The 18,241-nt window shown below is 36.2% G+C and overlaps 1 protein-coding gene across 1 annotated transcript in view; it reads left to right on the forward strand.

Annotated features, from left to right (window-relative positions):
• Positions 1–14,455, forward strand: part of ATP6V0D2 (ATPase H+ transporting V0 subunit d2) — a 41,365-nt gene extending 26,910 nt beyond the window's left edge. Inside the window, exons 4-8 of the mRNA XM_044658179.1 lie at positions 2,641–2,720; positions 5,080–5,157; positions 10,400–10,576; positions 12,323–12,400; positions 13,266–14,455. Of these exons, the coding sequence (XP_044514114.1) occupies positions 2,641–2,720; positions 5,080–5,157; positions 10,400–10,576; positions 12,323–12,400; positions 13,266–13,427 (575 nt within the window). The 3' untranslated portion in view covers positions 13,428–14,455. The remainder of the gene's footprint in view (positions 1–2,640; positions 2,721–5,079; positions 5,158–10,399; positions 10,577–12,322; positions 12,401–13,265) is intronic.
• Positions 14,456–18,241: the final 3,786 nt, after the last annotated feature.

Here is an 18,241-nt window from a genome sequence, read left to right on the forward strand (position 1 = left end):
TGTTGTATCTCCATCAGTCATCTCTCTGGGCTGAATACTTCTAGTTCCCTCAGTCCATCCCATGTTCCCCAAGCCTTTCATCATCCTAGTCACCCTATTTCTCATGTGACTGGAGACACAGATAGGAGAGCTAGATGGTGTGGTAAATAGAGTCCCAGGCCTAGAATTAGCAACTCATCATCCTGAGTTCAAATCTGGTCTGGGACACTTACTGGCTGTGTGACCCTGGGTAAGTCACTCAGCCCTGTTTGCCTCTGTTTCTTGTTTGTAAAATGAGCTGGAGAAGGAAATGGCAAACCTCTCTAGTATCTTTGCTAAGAAAATCTTAAATGGGCTCATAAAGTGTCATTCTTGACTAAAATGGCTAAACAACAACCCATTTTACAGATGGACAGGAAAAGGGCTGACAAGTCTCTTAGGTATTGTTTTACCTTTAAAATATTCTAACTTTCCCCTGTTACAGCAGCCACAGTTGAAAAAGGATAGGCTATAAAGATCAGTCTTTAAATCTTTCTTCTTTTTTTTTTAAACCCTTAACTTCTGTGTATTGACTCCAAGGCAGAAGAGTGGTAAGGGTAGGCAATGGGGGTCAAGTGACTTGCCTAGGATCACACAGCTTGGAAGTGTCTGAGGCCAGACTTGAACCCAGGACTTCCCATCTCTAAGCCTGGCTCTCAATCCACTGAGCTACCCAGCTGCCCCCTGTAATAGCTTTCTAAAAAAATCCGCCTTTCTTTAAGTCTCTCCTCACTCTAAACCCATCCTCCACTCAACTACCATTTCCCCCCCTTTTTTTAACCCTTACCTTTAATCTCAGAATCAATATCACGCATTAGTTTCAAAGGAGAAATGGAGTAAGGGCTAGGAAATGGGGGTTAAGTGACTTGCCCAGGGTCACACAACTAGGAAATGTCTGAGGCCAGATTTGAAGCCAGGACCTTCTGTTTCTATGCCTGGCTCTTTACGCATTGAACTACTCAGCTGCCTCTCTACTAGCAACTATTATTATTGAATAATTCTATGCATTATTTTAAATTATACATTCTATTATAGAGTGATACAGAATGTAAAGACTGGAATAGTGACTAAACTTGTGATTTCATTACTATAGAGAATTCCCAGGTAAGGAAATTCCTGCATTTTATAGTCTTAGGACATTGATAAATCATTTGTCTGAGATTAAATAGCCAGTATTTATCTGACTTGAACTTAGGTTTTCCAAGTCATGAGGCCAGATCTCATCTGATCATGCCAGACTATATAGCATGTATCACATGTGGAGAGTATAGGAAATATGACATGATTTCTGACTTCTAAGAGTTCATTGTTATTAAAGAGATAATATTGGTGTTGAAAATTAAATAGTATTCAAAGAAAGTATAAATATCAAATGAATACAGTCTATAAAGGCTGTAGAACTTCAGGAGAGAAGATCACATTGGGCTGGTGTGATTAGGGAAAGTCTCATGGGGTAGAGAGAATAAATATCTTTATATCTATCTATCTATATCTATCTATCTATCTATCTATCTATCTATCTATATATATATATATATATATATATATATATATATAGAGAGAGAGAGAGAGAGAGAGAGAGAGAGAGAGAGAAGGAGGGAGGAAATGAGGGAGAAAGGAGAGAGAGAGAGGGAAAGGGAAAGAGAGCACCTACTCTATCCCAAGCACTGTGCTAAGTACTCATTACAAATATCTCATTCGATCCTCATAACAATTCTCTGAAGTAGGTGCCATTATTATGCCCATTTTACAGTTGAGGAAAGTGAGGCATACAGAGGTTAAGTGGCAGAACTAGTCAGTCTCTGAGGTCATATTTGAACTTAGGTTTTCTTGACCCTCTACTGCATCACCTATCCACCTCATGGAAGAGATGGCATTTAATTAGGAATGGGTAGTATTTTGCAGGAGCAGCATTGCATATTAGAACCAGCATGAATAAAGAGCCAGGAGACTTGATTTCCAACTCTGGTTCTGCCAGAATATGTCTGTAATCTCCTCCTACCATTTCTTAGCCTCACTTTCTTCATCTGTCCAATAAGAGAGTTGCAACGAGGTGACCTCTACCACCCCTTATGGCTCTGAAGACTAACTGATTTTAAACTACTTACCTTCTGCCTTAGAATTAGTATTCAGTGTCAGTTCTAAGGCAGAAGAGCAGTAAGGGCTAAGTAGCTGGGATTAAGTTACTTGCCAATGGACATAAAACTAGGAAGTGTCTGAGGTCAGAATTGAACTCAGCACCTCCTCTCCCCAAGCCTGGCACATTGTCCACCAATCCACCTAGCTGTTCCTTATTTATTAATGTATAACTATTGCTCTAGGAAAGTGGTGAAGTATTACAGGTGGAACTCAGCATAAGTAAAAGATCTCTCAGAATCATAAGTCACTGAGATTGGCCTCAGACACTTACTAATTGTGTGACCCTGGGCAAGTCACTAAACCCAACTACCTAGCCCTTGCCCTTCTGTCTTAAGAGATTACTAAGACAGAAAGTAAATATTTTTTTTTTGTCAATGAGGTGTTTGGATAATACTAACAGTGATAGTATCAGTCACATCCATAACTATAACCATGGTCAAATATGTAGCATGAATTAATTCTGTGACTATCTCTACTTTTCAGCTCCTTTCTTTCAAGACTGCATGTCTGAAAATACCCTTACAGAAGTGAATATTGAAATAATGCGTAACAAGCTTTACAAAGTAAGTACTTAAAATCCTTCTGTCTTATTCTGTCTTAGAATCAGTACTAAGTATTGGTTCCAATGCAACAGAAGAGTGATAAGGGCTAGGCAATGAGGGTTAAGTGACTGATCCTGGTTCACACAGGTAAGAAGTGTCTTAAGCCAAATTTGAACCCAGTACCTCCCATCTCCAGTCCTGTCTCTCTCTCCACTGAGCCACTTAGCCGCCCCATAAAATATTGTATTTTGGAGCAGAAAATGGTCAAAACTGGAGAACAAAAAATGTTTTACAAGAAGTTACAGAGGAAAAAAGATACTATGATCCTAAGTCAGTCTTTACAACCACATAGACCACACTCCATCATGCCACGATTTCATGGAAAACCACAAATCCCATTTCAAGGCAAGGGGTTATTGTGTTGACATAGGTTTACTCGGTTAGATTGCTGAGTGATTCAAAAGAATCATATAATATGGTCTCTTTCTCCTTCAAAATAAATATCAGTTTGAATCTCCTTGCTCAACTATTCACATAGTTTTCACTTGCAGACAACATATGGTATCCAGGGGTGGCAGAGCTGGAAATCCATGACTATCTATCTATCCTGAGCTTCCTTCAGAGCTTTGCTTGTGCCATATCCTACAGGAAGTGCATGCTTATCCTCCCAAATCACAGTATTCTACCCCCTCATTTTATATATATAAATATACATATTACAGTAATGCATATTTCCCCCCAATATATGATAAGCTCTTTTCATTTTTGGCTTTGCATTTTAAGGGGGGCAGCATGGTACACTGACCTTGAAGACAGGAAGACATTCATGTCCCATATCTGACACATACTGGCTGTCTGACCTTAAGCAAATCACTAAATCTAAACTTGAGGCAATTCTTTTTTTTTTTTAATTTGAATAATTTAATTTAATTAATTAATTTAGAGTGTTTTTCCATGGTTACATGATTCATGTTCTTTCCCTCCCCTCCCGTAGCCAATGAGCAATTCCACTGGGTTTTACATGTGTCATCGATCAAGACCTATTTCCATATTATTGATATTTGCATTAGGGTGATCGCTTATAGTCTACATCCCCAATCACATCCCCATCGACCCATGTAATCAAGCAGTTGTTTTTCCTCTGTGTTTCTATTCCCACAATTCTTCCTCTGGATGTGGATAGCTTTCTTTCTCATAAGTCCCTCAGAATTTCCTGGATTGCTGCTAGTAGAGAAGTCCATTACATTCGATTGTGTCACAGTGTATCAGTTTCTGTATAATGTTCTGGCTCTGCTCCTTTCACTCTGCATCAATTCCTGGAGGTTGTTTCAGTTCACATGGAATTCCTCCAGTTCATTATTCCTTTCAGCACAATAGTATTCTATCACCAACAGATACCACAATTTGTTCAGCCATTCCCCAATCAAAGAGTGTCCCCTCATTTTCTAATTGTTTTAGGCAATTCTTTAATACCAAGTTGCAGGGCAGCTAGGTAGTGCAGTGGATAGGAGACTGGAGGATCTGAGTTCAAATCTGTTCTCAGAGACACTTCCTAGATTTGTGACCCTGGGCAAATCACTTAGCCCTAGCTGCCTAGCCCTTGACACTCTTTGTTCTTAGAACTGATACCAAGGCAGAAATTAAAGGTTTTTTAAAAAGGGGCCAACTTTTATTGGTAGAGGGAGTTTCCTCATCTGAGAGTTCCCTGTATGAATGAAATTACAAGCTGAGTGCCTATATTAGAAATTAAGAAAAGCCTTTATTATAGGCTGAGCAAAAAACTTTTTGTCTCGCTCGGCCAATAAGAATGATGGATCCCTCACAGCACAGCCCCTTGAATTTGTAGAAGTCTTAGTATCCACTTTTTCTCTAACAACTTTCCTCTTTCCAAAGATACTCAAAGGAAGCTTCACAGAGGCCATAGCTCCCATTGAAATATTTTTCTAATTGTCATTAGAAACATTTTCCATTTGTGTCTGCCAGATACATATAAGACATTAGATATAATCAAAAGATAGTCAAATCAAATCAACTTGTTTGGCTCCTATGGATTCTGCTACAGAAGTGACTATAATTTTCTTGGAGTGGCAAATGTTTACCCAGAGGGAGCTAGAATGATTCAAAGCACTACAAAGCACTAAGTTGTGTGGATGATGGGTGAAAATCAAACTTTGTTCTGCCTTCACTTTACTGTTGCATTCACTCACATTGTGTGTTTGTACTAAAAAAATTTTTTTTTATCAGAATGTAATCTATATACTATTTCCCCAGGGGAAAAGGGTGTAATTTCCATTACAACATTTAGTAACTCCTAGAAAGTTGAGCACTCAACCTTTTTAAAGGAAAATATGTTTATTTTATTGTCCTTTTTTTTTTAAAGTCATACCTCGAAGCTTTCTACAAATTCTGCAAAGAACATGGTGATGTCACAGCAGAAGTAATGTGCCCTATTCTTGAGGTAAGAAAGAGGTCATTAAGAAACTAGGTGCCCTGTCATCTTTCAGTTATTTTAAAGTTTTTTCTTCTCCTGCTTTTCATCTAGGTGATTCCTTTTTCTATAATTATAAAATCATATATATATATATATATAATTTAAGCCCACACTAGAAATTTATTTGTGGGTAGAATTTGTAGGCAGAAGTAACTCCAATTATAGGACTTGTCATTTCTGTTAAATTTCTTCTAGTTAATCTTGATCAATAATTCCTGCCTGTCAAAATATGATTCCTTGTCCTGTCATTAATATGTGAGTTATACCAAGTATTTATTTGTCTTTAGGACCCTGGGCAAGTCATTCAATATCCCTGTCTCTCAAATAACTCATCTGGAAAATATGATTTATTATCCCCTATTTACTTCACAATTGCTCTAAAGATTAAACACAATAATATATAAGAATGGCAAGTTGAAGATCTAATAATATTATTAATAATATCATTTCATATACAGTTCAACTCAGACATGCTCTGTTTGATATTTAAAGCCCAACATGACCTGGCCCCTTTCTATCTTTCCAGTCTTTTCATATTTTACATCTCTTAACAAATTCCATGATTCAGCTACACAATGTTCCTTAAGAACAAACACTCGGAATAAAATAAAGATAAAGTTTAACAACAACAACAAAAGAACAAACACTCAATTTCCCCTCTTTTCACGGGCTGTTCCCTACGTCTGGGATATTCTGTTCTTTCACTTCCACATCCTGACCTCTCTGGCTTTCTTCAGGTTTCAATCCAACTCGTACTTTTTGCTACTTTACCTCTTCCCCACCCCACCTCATTAGAGCCTTTCCTCTGAGATTATTTTTCATTTATGCTGCATAAATTTTGAATGTTCATAAGTTTTTACATGCTCTCTCCCCATTATAATGTAGTTTGCTGAAGATAGGGACTGGGATTTTGTCTTTCTTTGTATCTTTAGTACTTGGCATGGTACCTAAAATTTAGGAAGGGGTTAATAAATGCTTATTGACTATTGTTCATTTAAATAAAAAGTGGTTGTTAACATGTCTAACTAAAGTTAGTTGATGTGGCATCCAATAAACCAAATGTGATACTAGCATTAACACCAAACAAATTTTATATTCTGAGATCTCATAATTGTTATTTCATTTTAAACAAGTATTTTAATGTGCAAAGATAAGGTCAAGTTTATATTAGGCAAGTATCTTCAAGCATAATGTGTTATTTGCCCTCATCTAACCTCTTTCCCACTGTTTGAATTGTCTATGTGATTTAAAAGGAAACCTAGTGATAAAACAAACACAGGGTTTGCGGAGGCGTGTTTATCTCCATCTGAGTATGTTGCTAACAATAATAAGGCCAAGGTCATGGGGCAGACCTAGTTAGTTTTGTTTTGTTCTACAGCTATTTAGATTTCATCCTTCTGCCTCCTAGTATATGTGTGCCTGCCCTTAATTAGTCACAAGGGGTCTCGGCATGAGAGCAGATAATGACCACATGAAAATAACTGATTCCTAAGTTGGGAGCCTTGTCTCTCTAAGTGAAGAACAGCTCTTTGTTACTGCATAGCAGAACTTCCAAGGGTCCAGCCACAGAATCATTTAGGTCTGTGGTTTTATTAAGTACCATTATTTCTAATGGAAAGGATGCCTTTGGGAAAGAATAATATGAGCAGCTTCATTCCCGCTTGTAGGGGTGTCCATGGTACACCTAACCTCCCAGGGTGCCTGTGATGAATTCAGTCTCCCTCCTCAGCATCATTATGTTTTAGAGTTTGAAAAAATGCTAGGCATCATCCAGTGCAGAGACATCAAACTTGTGCCTGACCTCCCGAGTGCTGCCCAAACCAGATAAAAATGCAATTGTTTAACAATGAAATATTTCATGAAATAAATAAAAATACAACACAGATAATGCCAGTTTGTGGTTTTCTAAATCAATATGAAACCCCAGGTATTTGTTTCTATTTGAATTTGACACCATTGATCTAGTGCATGTACATCGTTTGCCCATCAACCTGCCTTAAGTTTTTTCTGAGTTTCATCTCTATCTTAAACTCCCCATTATCCAGCCCTCTTCTTTATATTCCAAAGTTTTCCCCGATAGAATATCAGATCTACTAATTGGAGCAGATTGTTCCAACCCACTAAAGTCCCCCAAGTAGAAACTCCCAACCTGTAAGGTTTTCATGATTTCATGACAAGGTGCCAATGAGCAGCTGCAGCAATCACATGAATCAGCAGCCACGTCCATGGGTTAACCATTTTTTTTATGTACAAGGAGCTGTAGTAGACACTGAAGTTACAGAGTTAAAACCAGAAGCTCCCATAAGGAACTTAGAATCTTACTTTTATATAAAACCTATTGACAAGGCAGCTCCTAATTGGTCCATCAGTGAACAATATGAGTTAGTTGCTTCTAATTTGTGGTACAGTACACTAAACTTTAAGCGAGTTTCCAAAGAGATTGAAGAATTGTAAAATTTCAGGGGCCTTAGAAATTGCCTAGTCCAATCCGTTTAGTTTACAGAAGAGGAGGAAGTTGAAGTCTAGAGAGGGGAAATGACAGGAAATCAGTGGCAGAGCTAGGATTAGAACCCAGATCTCCTAGGAATTAGTATAGGACTCTTTTCCACTCTGTCAAAAGATAACATATTTAACATTTATCTGAAAACTTATGTTACATGGAAAAATCTATAGTGACAAAGAGAGTGGAAATAAGTTTCTAATTATAATGGGGCAGGGGGAAAAGACAAAAAGAGAGAACTGATAAAGTGAAACATATCACCTGCATGCTGGTCCTCCCAACTCAAGGAAGTTGCTTTGGAAAGAGAAGAGAATGGAATAAGCATTTTCAAAGTACCTACTAAGATCTAGGCACTATGCTAAGCACATTATAAAATATCTCATAATATTATCTCAACCCATTTTACAATTGAGGAAACTGAGGTAGATAGTTAAATGACTTCCCAAGGGTCACAGAGCTAGTAAATATCTAAGTCTATTCAATGTCTATGAACTTAGATTTTCCTGAGCATTCTATCCATTGTACCAACTTTCTACTTTAGTACAGAAAAAAGTTAAAGAAATTCAAAATAATAATAACTATTATTATTATAGTTAACATATACATATATAGAGAGAGTCCTTTAAGGTTTGCAAAGTGGTAAGATGATGTGGTTACATCTTAATCAGATGCAGCTCTTCAGAAAAGTATTTGATGCCTCCATAAAAATCATCAGCATTTTTATTTACCACCAACAAAGTTCAACAGCAAGAGACAGAAAAGGAAATTCTATTTAAAACAATGATAGACAATATAAAGCATCTAGGAGTGTAATTAACTAAAACAAACCTAGCAACTCTATGTATACAATTACAAAACACTTTTCATATAAAATCAGACCTAAACAATTGGAAAAATAATAATTGCTCATGGATAGGCCAAGTCAATATAATAAAATAACAATTTACCTATTCAGTGCCATATCACTCAAATTATCCAAAATTTTTTCCCTTAAAACTAGGAAATAGCAAAACTCATCTGGAAGAATAAAAGCTTAAGAATATGAAGGAAATGAATGAAAAAACATAATGAAGGAAAGAGGCCTAGTCATACTGGATTTTAAACTATACAACAAAGGGGTAATCATCAAATCAATCTGGTACTGGCTAAGAAATAAAGTAGTGGATCAATGGAATAAGTTAGGAAAGCAACACATGGCAGTTAATGACTATAGTAATCTAATATTCAATAAACCCAAAGATCCAAGTTATTGGGAGAAGAACTTAGTATTTGACAAAAGCTGCTGGGAAAACTGGAAAACGATATGGCAGAAACTAGGCAAAGACCAACATCTCACACCATACACCAAGATAAAGTCAAAATGGACACTTGATCTAGAAATAAAAGATAATACCATAAAAAAAATTTAGGAGAATACCAAAAAGTTTACCTGTCAGACTTATGGATAAGGGAGGAATTTATGACCAAACAAAACACAGAGAACATCATTTAAAATGAAATTAATAACTTTAATTGTATCAAATTAAAAAAGGTTTTGTACAAACAAACCAATGCAACCTAGATAAGAAGGGAAACAGCAAATGGTGGTGGGAGCTGGGATTTTATAACAAATATCTCTGCAAAAGCACAATTTCTCAAATATATAGAGAACTGAGAAAAATTTATAAGAATACATGACATTCCCCATTTGATCAAAGGATATGAACAAGCAATTCTCATGAAAAAATGGTCCAAATCCCTATTGACAAGGGAAATGCAAATGAAAACAACTCTGAGAATATTACTTCATATTAACTAATATGACCAAAAAGGAAAATGATAAATGTTGGAGGCGATGTGGGAAAATTGGGACATTGACACACTGCTATTGAACTGTGAAATGATACATTTTGGAGAGCAATATGAAACCATATCCAAAAGAACACAAAGTTACACATACCCTTTGACCTAGCAATACCAATATTGGGTCTGTATCCCAAAGAGAACAGAATTAGGGGGAAAAGTCCTAATTGTTCAAAAATATTTTTAGCAACTCTTTCTGTATTATCAGAATTGAAATTTGTGAGGGTGTCTATCAATTGGAGAATGGGTGAACAGGTTGTGGCATATGGTTATAATGGCATACTATTGTACCATAAGAAAGGATAAACAGGACAAGTTCAGAAAAACTTGGAAAGACTTATATGAACTGGTGCAAAGTGAAGTGAGTAGACCAAAGAGAACATTGAATATAGTAACAAAAATATTTTATGTGGATCAACTGTGAAGGACTAAATTATTATCAGAAAAACAAAGTCCCAGACTGACCCCAAGGGACCTGTGAAAGAAAATGTAATCCACAGTTAAAGAAAGAACTATTGGAATCTGATTGCAGATCAAAGCGTGCCATCTTTCACTTTATTTTCTTTATGAGCTTTTTTATTGTATATATGATATGTGTCTTCTGTCACATGGGGAATATGGAAATATATATTGCATAAAAGCCCTGGTATAATCTATATCAGTCTATTTACCACCTCAGGGAGAGGGGAGAGGATGGTAGAGAACCTGAAATACAAAATGCCAGAAAACAAAGTGTCAAATTTTTTCTTTATGTAATTGAAAATTACATTACATTAATTAAAATTAAAAAAATAGAATTGCCTCATTTTTATTTAGTATTTAGTAGATGATTAGCTCTGTTTCTAATCTTGTGTTTTGTAAATTCAGTTTGAGGCTGACAGACGTGCTTTTATCATCACTCTTAATTCCTTTGGCACGGAGTTGAGCAAAGAAGACCGAGAAAAACTGTACCCAACCTGTGGTAAACTATATCCAGAAGGATTGCGCCTACTGTCCAGAGTGGAGGATTTTGAGCAGATGAAGGTTGTGGCTGACCTTTATGCAGTAAGTGATGATGAACTTTTCTACCCTTATTTCCCCAAAGTGAGATGCATTACTTATTTTTTTTAACCCTTAACCTCTGCCTTGGAAGCAACACTAAGTATTGCTTCCAAGGCAAGCACCATAAGAGCTAGGCAATTGGGGATAAGTGACTTGCTCAGGATCACAAAGTGTCCAAGGCCAGATTTGAACCCAGGAACTCCATCTTCAGGCCTTGGCTATCTATCTAGAGAGTAACCTAACTACCCAAAGGGATGTATTTTTCCTATTAATTGTTATTTTAAAACATCCATATGTAATGGGGATGATGAACAGGACATGAGGATGGTTGGTGGATGCATTTCTCGTGTGGAAGAAGCTGAAGAGTCAGATTCCCAAGTAGAGTGCAATGGAAATGCCTTGGGGAAATTTAGAGCAAGCAAAGACTTTCTTTCTTTTTTTTTTTAAACCCTTACCTTCCTTCTTAGAATCAATACTGTAAATTGGTTCTATGACAGAAGAGAGGTAAGGGCTAGGCAATGGGAGTCAAGTGACTTGCCCAGGGTCACACAGCTGGGAGGGAAGTGGCTGAGGCCACATTTGAACCCATCTCTAGGCCCGATTCTCAATCCACTGAACTACCCATCTGCCCCCTAAGCAAAGACTTTCTGTAGTTCATTCAGACAGGTATGCTTGCCATGGACTCCATTCCCAAATCTTCTATATCTAGCCTTCCAAAGCTCGTGAATTCTTTTTTGTTTGTTTTTTTTTAAATAATTTTTATTTTTTAGAAAAGTTATCCATGGTTACATGATTCATGTTCTCACTTAAAGCTCATGAATTCTTAACCAGTTTCCTTTCTCTTTCACTTAAACTGAAAGAATGAATGCTGAACCCATATTCATGATAGTAGCCATGTCAGTCTTGTATGGGACTCAGTTCTCACAGCTTTGTCTTTTCTTCTTTCACTGGAACTTCCTCACATGGTAGGAAGTAAGACCAAGAGCCTTGGCTATGGTTGATGAGTGCCTTTTGATGCCCCCAGTCCCAGCTACAGAACTGATCAAAAAGGTTCCTCTTCACCCTATGGCTAGTGGACTGGAATTTCCATTTGTGCTCTGAAGCCCACCCTTTGTATGCTCTCTAGGCTCTTGGCCATTCCTCCATTATACACAAAACCTATTTGTTCTAAGCTGAGGAAAATTGCACTTTGATCTTTTTAGAGAAACCAACAATAGGCAGAACTATTTGTGTTGTCTCTTAGTAGAATGTAAGCATCTACTAGACAGAGGTTATCATTATTTTATATTTACATCTCATCACCTCCATAGTGTCTGGCCCATTGTAACCACTTAAGAACATATATAAAAATATGTAGTGACATAAACGATAGAAAGAAATGACTAATTATAGCATTGAAAATAGACTGTTTATGAGTTGTTTAGTTAGGAAGAGTGCCCAACATCCAAGCCATCTTTCCAAAGAAATGCTTTCACATATATTTCTACCCCAAAGCTGATGGTTCTTAACCAAGTGCGTATCTCCTTGTCTATTTTGATTGTTTCATAAAGAAAATTTCCCAATAGGTGGCCAAAATACTTGGGTTCACGTGGGTCCCGTGGGTGTGGGTGGGCTCTCCACTAGCAACAAGTACAGGACATATCTCTTCCTTAGCTTCCTCTCCTACGTGATTTTTGTCCATGTCATTCCATAAAGCATCCATGTACAATGTACTTGGAGGTACCAATGTTTCTGTTTGTTCCCTTTAAGGAGTACAAGCCATTGTTTGAAGCTGTAGGAGATGGCCTTGAAGGAAAGTCACTGGAAGATGTTTTTTACGAATATGAGGTAAGAGACTGTAATTCCAAAGTTACCCTCCTCTAACTTGGGACTTTCAAATATGTATCTTAACTTGAGGACTATCTATTTTACTTTCTTAGCATTATACTCTTTGGATATGATTAATTATTTTTAAAAAAAAATTTTTTTTCCAGGGTTACATGATTCATGTTTTTACTTTCCCCTTCATCCCCCTCCCCCAGCTGATGTGCATTTCCACTGGTTTTAACATGTGTCATTGATCAAGTCCTATTTCCATATTATTGATAGTTGCATTAGTGTGGTCATTTCGAGTCCACATCCCCAATCATGTCCGCCTCAACCCATGTGTTCAAACAATTGTTTTTCTTCTGTTTTCACTCCTGTTGTACTTCCTCTGAATGTGGGTAGCGTTCTTTTCCATAAGTCCCTCAGAATTGTCCTGGGTCATTGCATTGCGGCTAGTACAGCAGTCCATTACATTCAATTTTACCACAGTATATCAGTCTCTGAGTACAATGTTCTTCTGGCTCTGCTCCTTTCACTCTGCATCAATTTCTGGAGGTCTTTCCAGTTCACATGGAATTCCTCCAGTTTATTATTCCTTTGAGCACAATAGTATTCCATCACCAGCATATACCACAATTTGTTCAGCCATTCCCCAATTGAAGGACATACCCTCGTTTTCCAGTTTTTTTGCCACCATAAAAAGCGCGACTATAGATATTTTTGTACAAGTCTTTTTATCTATGATTTCTTTGGGGCATATCATTAATTTAAATCCACACAGGCATCAAATAACTATATTTTCATATCTGATCTCTTTTGGGATGTTATAAATGTAAGGTTTTGCCCACACAGGCTAATGTTCTTCATCCTTCTTCTCCCTTCCTAGGTAAAACTGAATGTGCTGACCTTCAATAGGCAGTTCCACTATGGAGTGTTTTATGCTTACATAAAGCTGAAGGAACAAGAGATGAGAAATATCGTATGGATTGCTGAATGTATTTCACAGAGACATCGAACGAAAATTAACAACTATGTTCCTATTTTATAATTCAATGGGAGAAATGGTTAGAAAATCAACCAAGATAAATGTGGCTCTTGTGAAAAATGATAAAGGGTATTTTGCCCTATACTGTGGGCTACACAAAAATAAACAAAGCTTCATCTTACTATGTATCAGATCTGTCATTAAACCCTATAAATCAACACTACAATAATAGTCAATTATGTCTTTCTCCACCAGAATTAAATAATTTTTTTACGTTTATAATTTATGGTTCAATAAGCATTAAGTACTTTGAAATTATACTAAAATCAGTTGTAATTTACTATACTAGTTTTGTACTTTTGAAGTCTTTTTCTCCTAGTTTTCCAGAGTAAGAACTTTTGATCCTAACTCTCCTCTCTGTTCACATACTTACACTCCCTACCCTGCCCCTTTTCTGTTCTTTTAAATTTTTGTTTACTTACTTCCCTAAACTCCTTCTCTTACCTCTTGAAAAGGCCTAGGGGCCAGTAGCCACTAAACACTGTTTTAATATGCCTAGGCTTTTGTATAGATGTTGCTTTGTTGGTTTGGAACATTAATACAACTTGGAATTTAATTTTGCCTTAATGTAAGCAAGTAAATATTTAAGACTTTTCAAACAATATCACATCACTGTGATACATTAATGCATATACTGGCTACCAATGCAGATGCTAACCCTTCCATGCTTCCTCCAACTTCTATTCTTATCCAGATCTTTCCATAAATAGTAAATCTAACCAGTATGCTAGAAACCAAAGAGGAGGAGGAAAAGGAGGAACATAGCAACAACAACATCCTCCTCTTTCCCATGGATACTAGCATAACCCTGAAACTGCCTATCTGTTGATATCTTATTCTATATCTAAACCACTTCTTTTTTCTTACATGTCATTTATAACTTATGTCATTATTTGTTCATTGCTGTCTATGACTTTTAAAAATTATTCACATATTACTTTGAGAAAAATACATATTTTTCTTTGACTTGCAAATCAAAAAACCAATTATATTGCACCACTTGTTCAGCAGAATAAATCACTGAACCATAATTCTGCATTGCATGAATTCCTTTTAATATTTCTATGTATTAACATGAAATCCTCTGAAAAGAGAAAGGAATATTGGGGATAAAGGAATCATCTTTTTTTAAATGAAAGAAGAAAATGTTTTTAAATTTAAAAACAAACAAATAAATAAAAATAAAGTGAAAGAGGTTATCCCCAACTCATTGTGAACTGAATTTTTTCCCCCAAAAAATCAGTGCTGGAATGATGAAAAAAAGGAAGCTGTTGATTGGGGTGGAGGAAAAATCTTTGCATCAGATAAGTATTTGATAACCAGGATACTTAAGTAACAAATACAAATTTATAAAATTAAAAGCCAAGTGTCCACTGGGCTAGTGGTCAAAAGATAAGTCCTCAAAGGAAGAATTGCAAGATATCAACAGCTATGTGAAAGATTGCTCTGAATTTTGATCACAGAAATGAAAATCAGAACCCTGAATTAAGATGGAAATAGTCCATGTTAGACTGCAAAAAGATGGTTAACACTGCTGGTAGAATTGTGCATTACTTCTGCAGTTCTGGAAAGCAATTTACAATTTTTCAAAAAAAGTGACTAAAAAGACCAGACCATTCAACTTTGAGATACTGCTACTAGTCATATAATACCCCAAGAAAGTCAAAAGCAGAAAGGTCTCATATATATTAAAATATTCCTAATGGCACTTTTTGTGGTAGCAAAGAACTGGTAATAAAGCATATTCTATTGATTGGAGAATGGCTAAACAAATTGTGGTATATGAACATAATAAAATTTTGTGCCATAAGAAATTGTTAATATGGAGAATTTAGAAGCATTGGAAAAATTATATGAACCAATGCAGAATGAAGTAATCAAAACCAGGAAAACAGTATTCAAAATGATTACAACAATATAAATAAAAAGAACAAAACTAAATACCATTAAAAATTTTATAAGAGTTGAGTAAAAGTAAATGTAGATCGCTGTATACCCTTTTAGAATTCATTAATGTGTTGATTCAGTTTACTGAACAATTTTTCTTTCTCTTTATTTTTGTTGTAATCCACAGTAGCGGGGAGAAGAGAGATATATATTCAGAGGCAAGGCAATAGAAAAATAAAAACACATTTTAAGCTTAAAGAAAGTGATTGTCTGAATTTAAAGTACCAGACAAAAAAAAGAGAGGTCAATCAATGGAATAAATTAGATATCAAACATATAGAAGCAAATGAGCATGGTAACCTAGTTTTTTGTAAACCAAAAACTATTAGGATAAGAACATACAAACTGACAAAAACTGATGAGAAAATCTGAAATTAGTCTGGCAGAAACTAGATATAAACCAATATCTCACACCACATACTAAGGAAATATCTGAGTAAGTGATTTAGACATAAAAAGTGACATGAACAAATTAGAGGAGCATGGACAAAATTACCTGCCAGATCCTTGGATAAGGGAAGAGTTCATGAACAAACCAAAAACAGTATCACAAGAGGTAAAATGCACAGTTTTGATTATACAAAGTTAAAAAGGTTTTTGTACAAAAAACCAATACAGCTAAAAATTCAAAGAGAACCATAAAAACTAGAGAAAAAATTCTTCATAGTCTATTCCTCTGATAAAAGTCACATTTCTAAAATATATAGGGGACTGGGTGAAATTTACAAGAGTCAATCTCCAGTTATTAAGTCAGAATATGAATAGATACTTTTCCAGTAAGAGGAATGTAAATTAAAACAACTATTTGCTACTACTTCTAATCTGTCAGATTGGAAAAGTTGACTTAAAAGGAAACTGATAAATGCTGGAGACATTATGAGAGAACAGGTATTTTAATGCACTGCTAGTGGATCTGTGAACTGGTCCAACCATTATAGAAAGAAATTTGGAACTATTCCCAAAAAGCTATTAAACTGTACATATCCTTTGACCCAATAATACTGATAACAAGTTTATATTAAAGAGATTCAAAAATCAATAAATATTTATTAATATGCCTACTATGTGCCAGACACTATGTTAAGTGCTGGGAAATCCCTGCTCTCAGAAAACTTGCAAATTAATGGAGTAACTAACAAGAAAAGAATATATACAAAGAAACTATACATAGGATAAATATGAAATAATTAACCTTGAAGGCACCAGAATTAAGAGGAGTTAGGAAAAACTTTCAATAAAAGGTAGGATTTTAAGTGGGACTTAAAGGGACTCAGGAAAGCCAATAGGAAGAGATGAGGAAGGAAAGCAGTTAGCTATGGAGACAGCCAGAGAAAATACTTAAGAGAAAGAAATGGAGTGTTGTATTCTTGAAACAGCCAGGATGCCACTGTTACTGGCTCAAAGAATAGATGGTGGGTAATAGGATGTAAGAATACTGTCCAGGTCAGCAACTAGGTAGCAACTAGATAGAGAATCAGGCCTGGAGTTGGGAGGACCTGGGCTTAAATCTGGCCTCAGACACTTAAAAACTGTGTGACCTTAAGCAAGTCACTTAAGGCTGATTCCCTAATGCTTACTGTTCTTCTGTTTTAGAAATGATACTGAGTTAGAATACAAGAGTTTAAAAAATATATATTGACAAGGTAAAAGGGGCTACGTTTTGAAGTGCTTCAAATGTCAAACAGAGCATTTTATATTTGAACCTAGAGTCACTTAGTTGTCTATACTGACTATGAATCAACCAATAAGCATTTATTTTAGCATAGATGTTCTAAATAGTAAGGATAAAAGAAGCAAAAGACAGTCCTAGCCTTCAAGGAGCTTGCCATCTAACTGAGGAGACAGCACCTAAAAAAAAGAAATTCAAAGTAAGACATATACAAGATATGTAAGAGATAATTAACAGGGAAGGCACTGGAATGAGGAGGGGTTGAGAAAGAATTCCAGTGGAAGGAAATGGAGCATCTTGTTTATAAAATAGCCAGGAGAGCAATGTCATTGGATTGAAGAGGACCTATAAGAGGGTAAGGTACAAGAAGCCTGGAAATGTTGGACAGGATTAACTTATGAAGGGCTTTTAATGCCAAATAGAGAATTTTCTATTTGATTCTTTAGGCAATAGAAGACACTGGGGTTTTTTTAGTAGAGGGGTGACACAGTGAGAATTGGCATTTTAGGAAAATCACTTTAGTGGCTGAATGGAGGATGGATTGGAGTAGGGGAAGACTTGTTGCAGGCAGATCCACCACCATACTATTACAATACTTGAGGCATGAGATGATAAGGTGAAGAACACTAGAATGGCGGCAATATTGGAGGACAGAAGATATTAGAAGAGAAATATTAGAGAGATGTTGCAAAATGAAATCAACAGGCTCCAACAATAGATTGAATATGGAGAGTGAGAGATGGAGAGCTGAGGATGACCACTAGGTCACAAGTCTCAGGGACCAGGAGGGTGGTGCCAGCTTCTACAGTAATAGGGGAAGGAATGGGCAAGGAAAAGGGGGGGAACAGTTAAGGGCAAAAGATAAATGAGTTCAGTTTTAGATATGTTTAGGATGTCTAATGTTTGTCCAGTTTGAAATGTCTGAAAGACAATTGGAGATGCAAGATTGGAGATCAGCAGATTGGTGCAGGAAAGATAGATTTGAGTCATCAGCATAAAAATGGTAATTATATTCATGAGATCTAATGAAAATAATAAGTTAAGTAAAAAACAGGGAGAAGAAAAAAGGAACCACAACAGAATCCCGGGGTTAGAGTTTGTGATCTGAATAAGGATTCAACCAAGGAGATTAAGAAGGAATGATCAGATAGGTAGGAGAACAGGGGACAGTGGTATCCTGAAAACCTAGAGAGAAAAGAGA

This window comes from Gracilinanus agilis, chromosome 1, assembly GCF_016433145.1.
Source record: "Gracilinanus agilis isolate LMUSP501 chromosome 1, AgileGrace, whole genome shotgun sequence".
NCBI classification, from domain to species: domain Eukaryota; kingdom Metazoa; phylum Chordata; class Mammalia; order Didelphimorphia; family Didelphidae; genus Gracilinanus; species Gracilinanus agilis.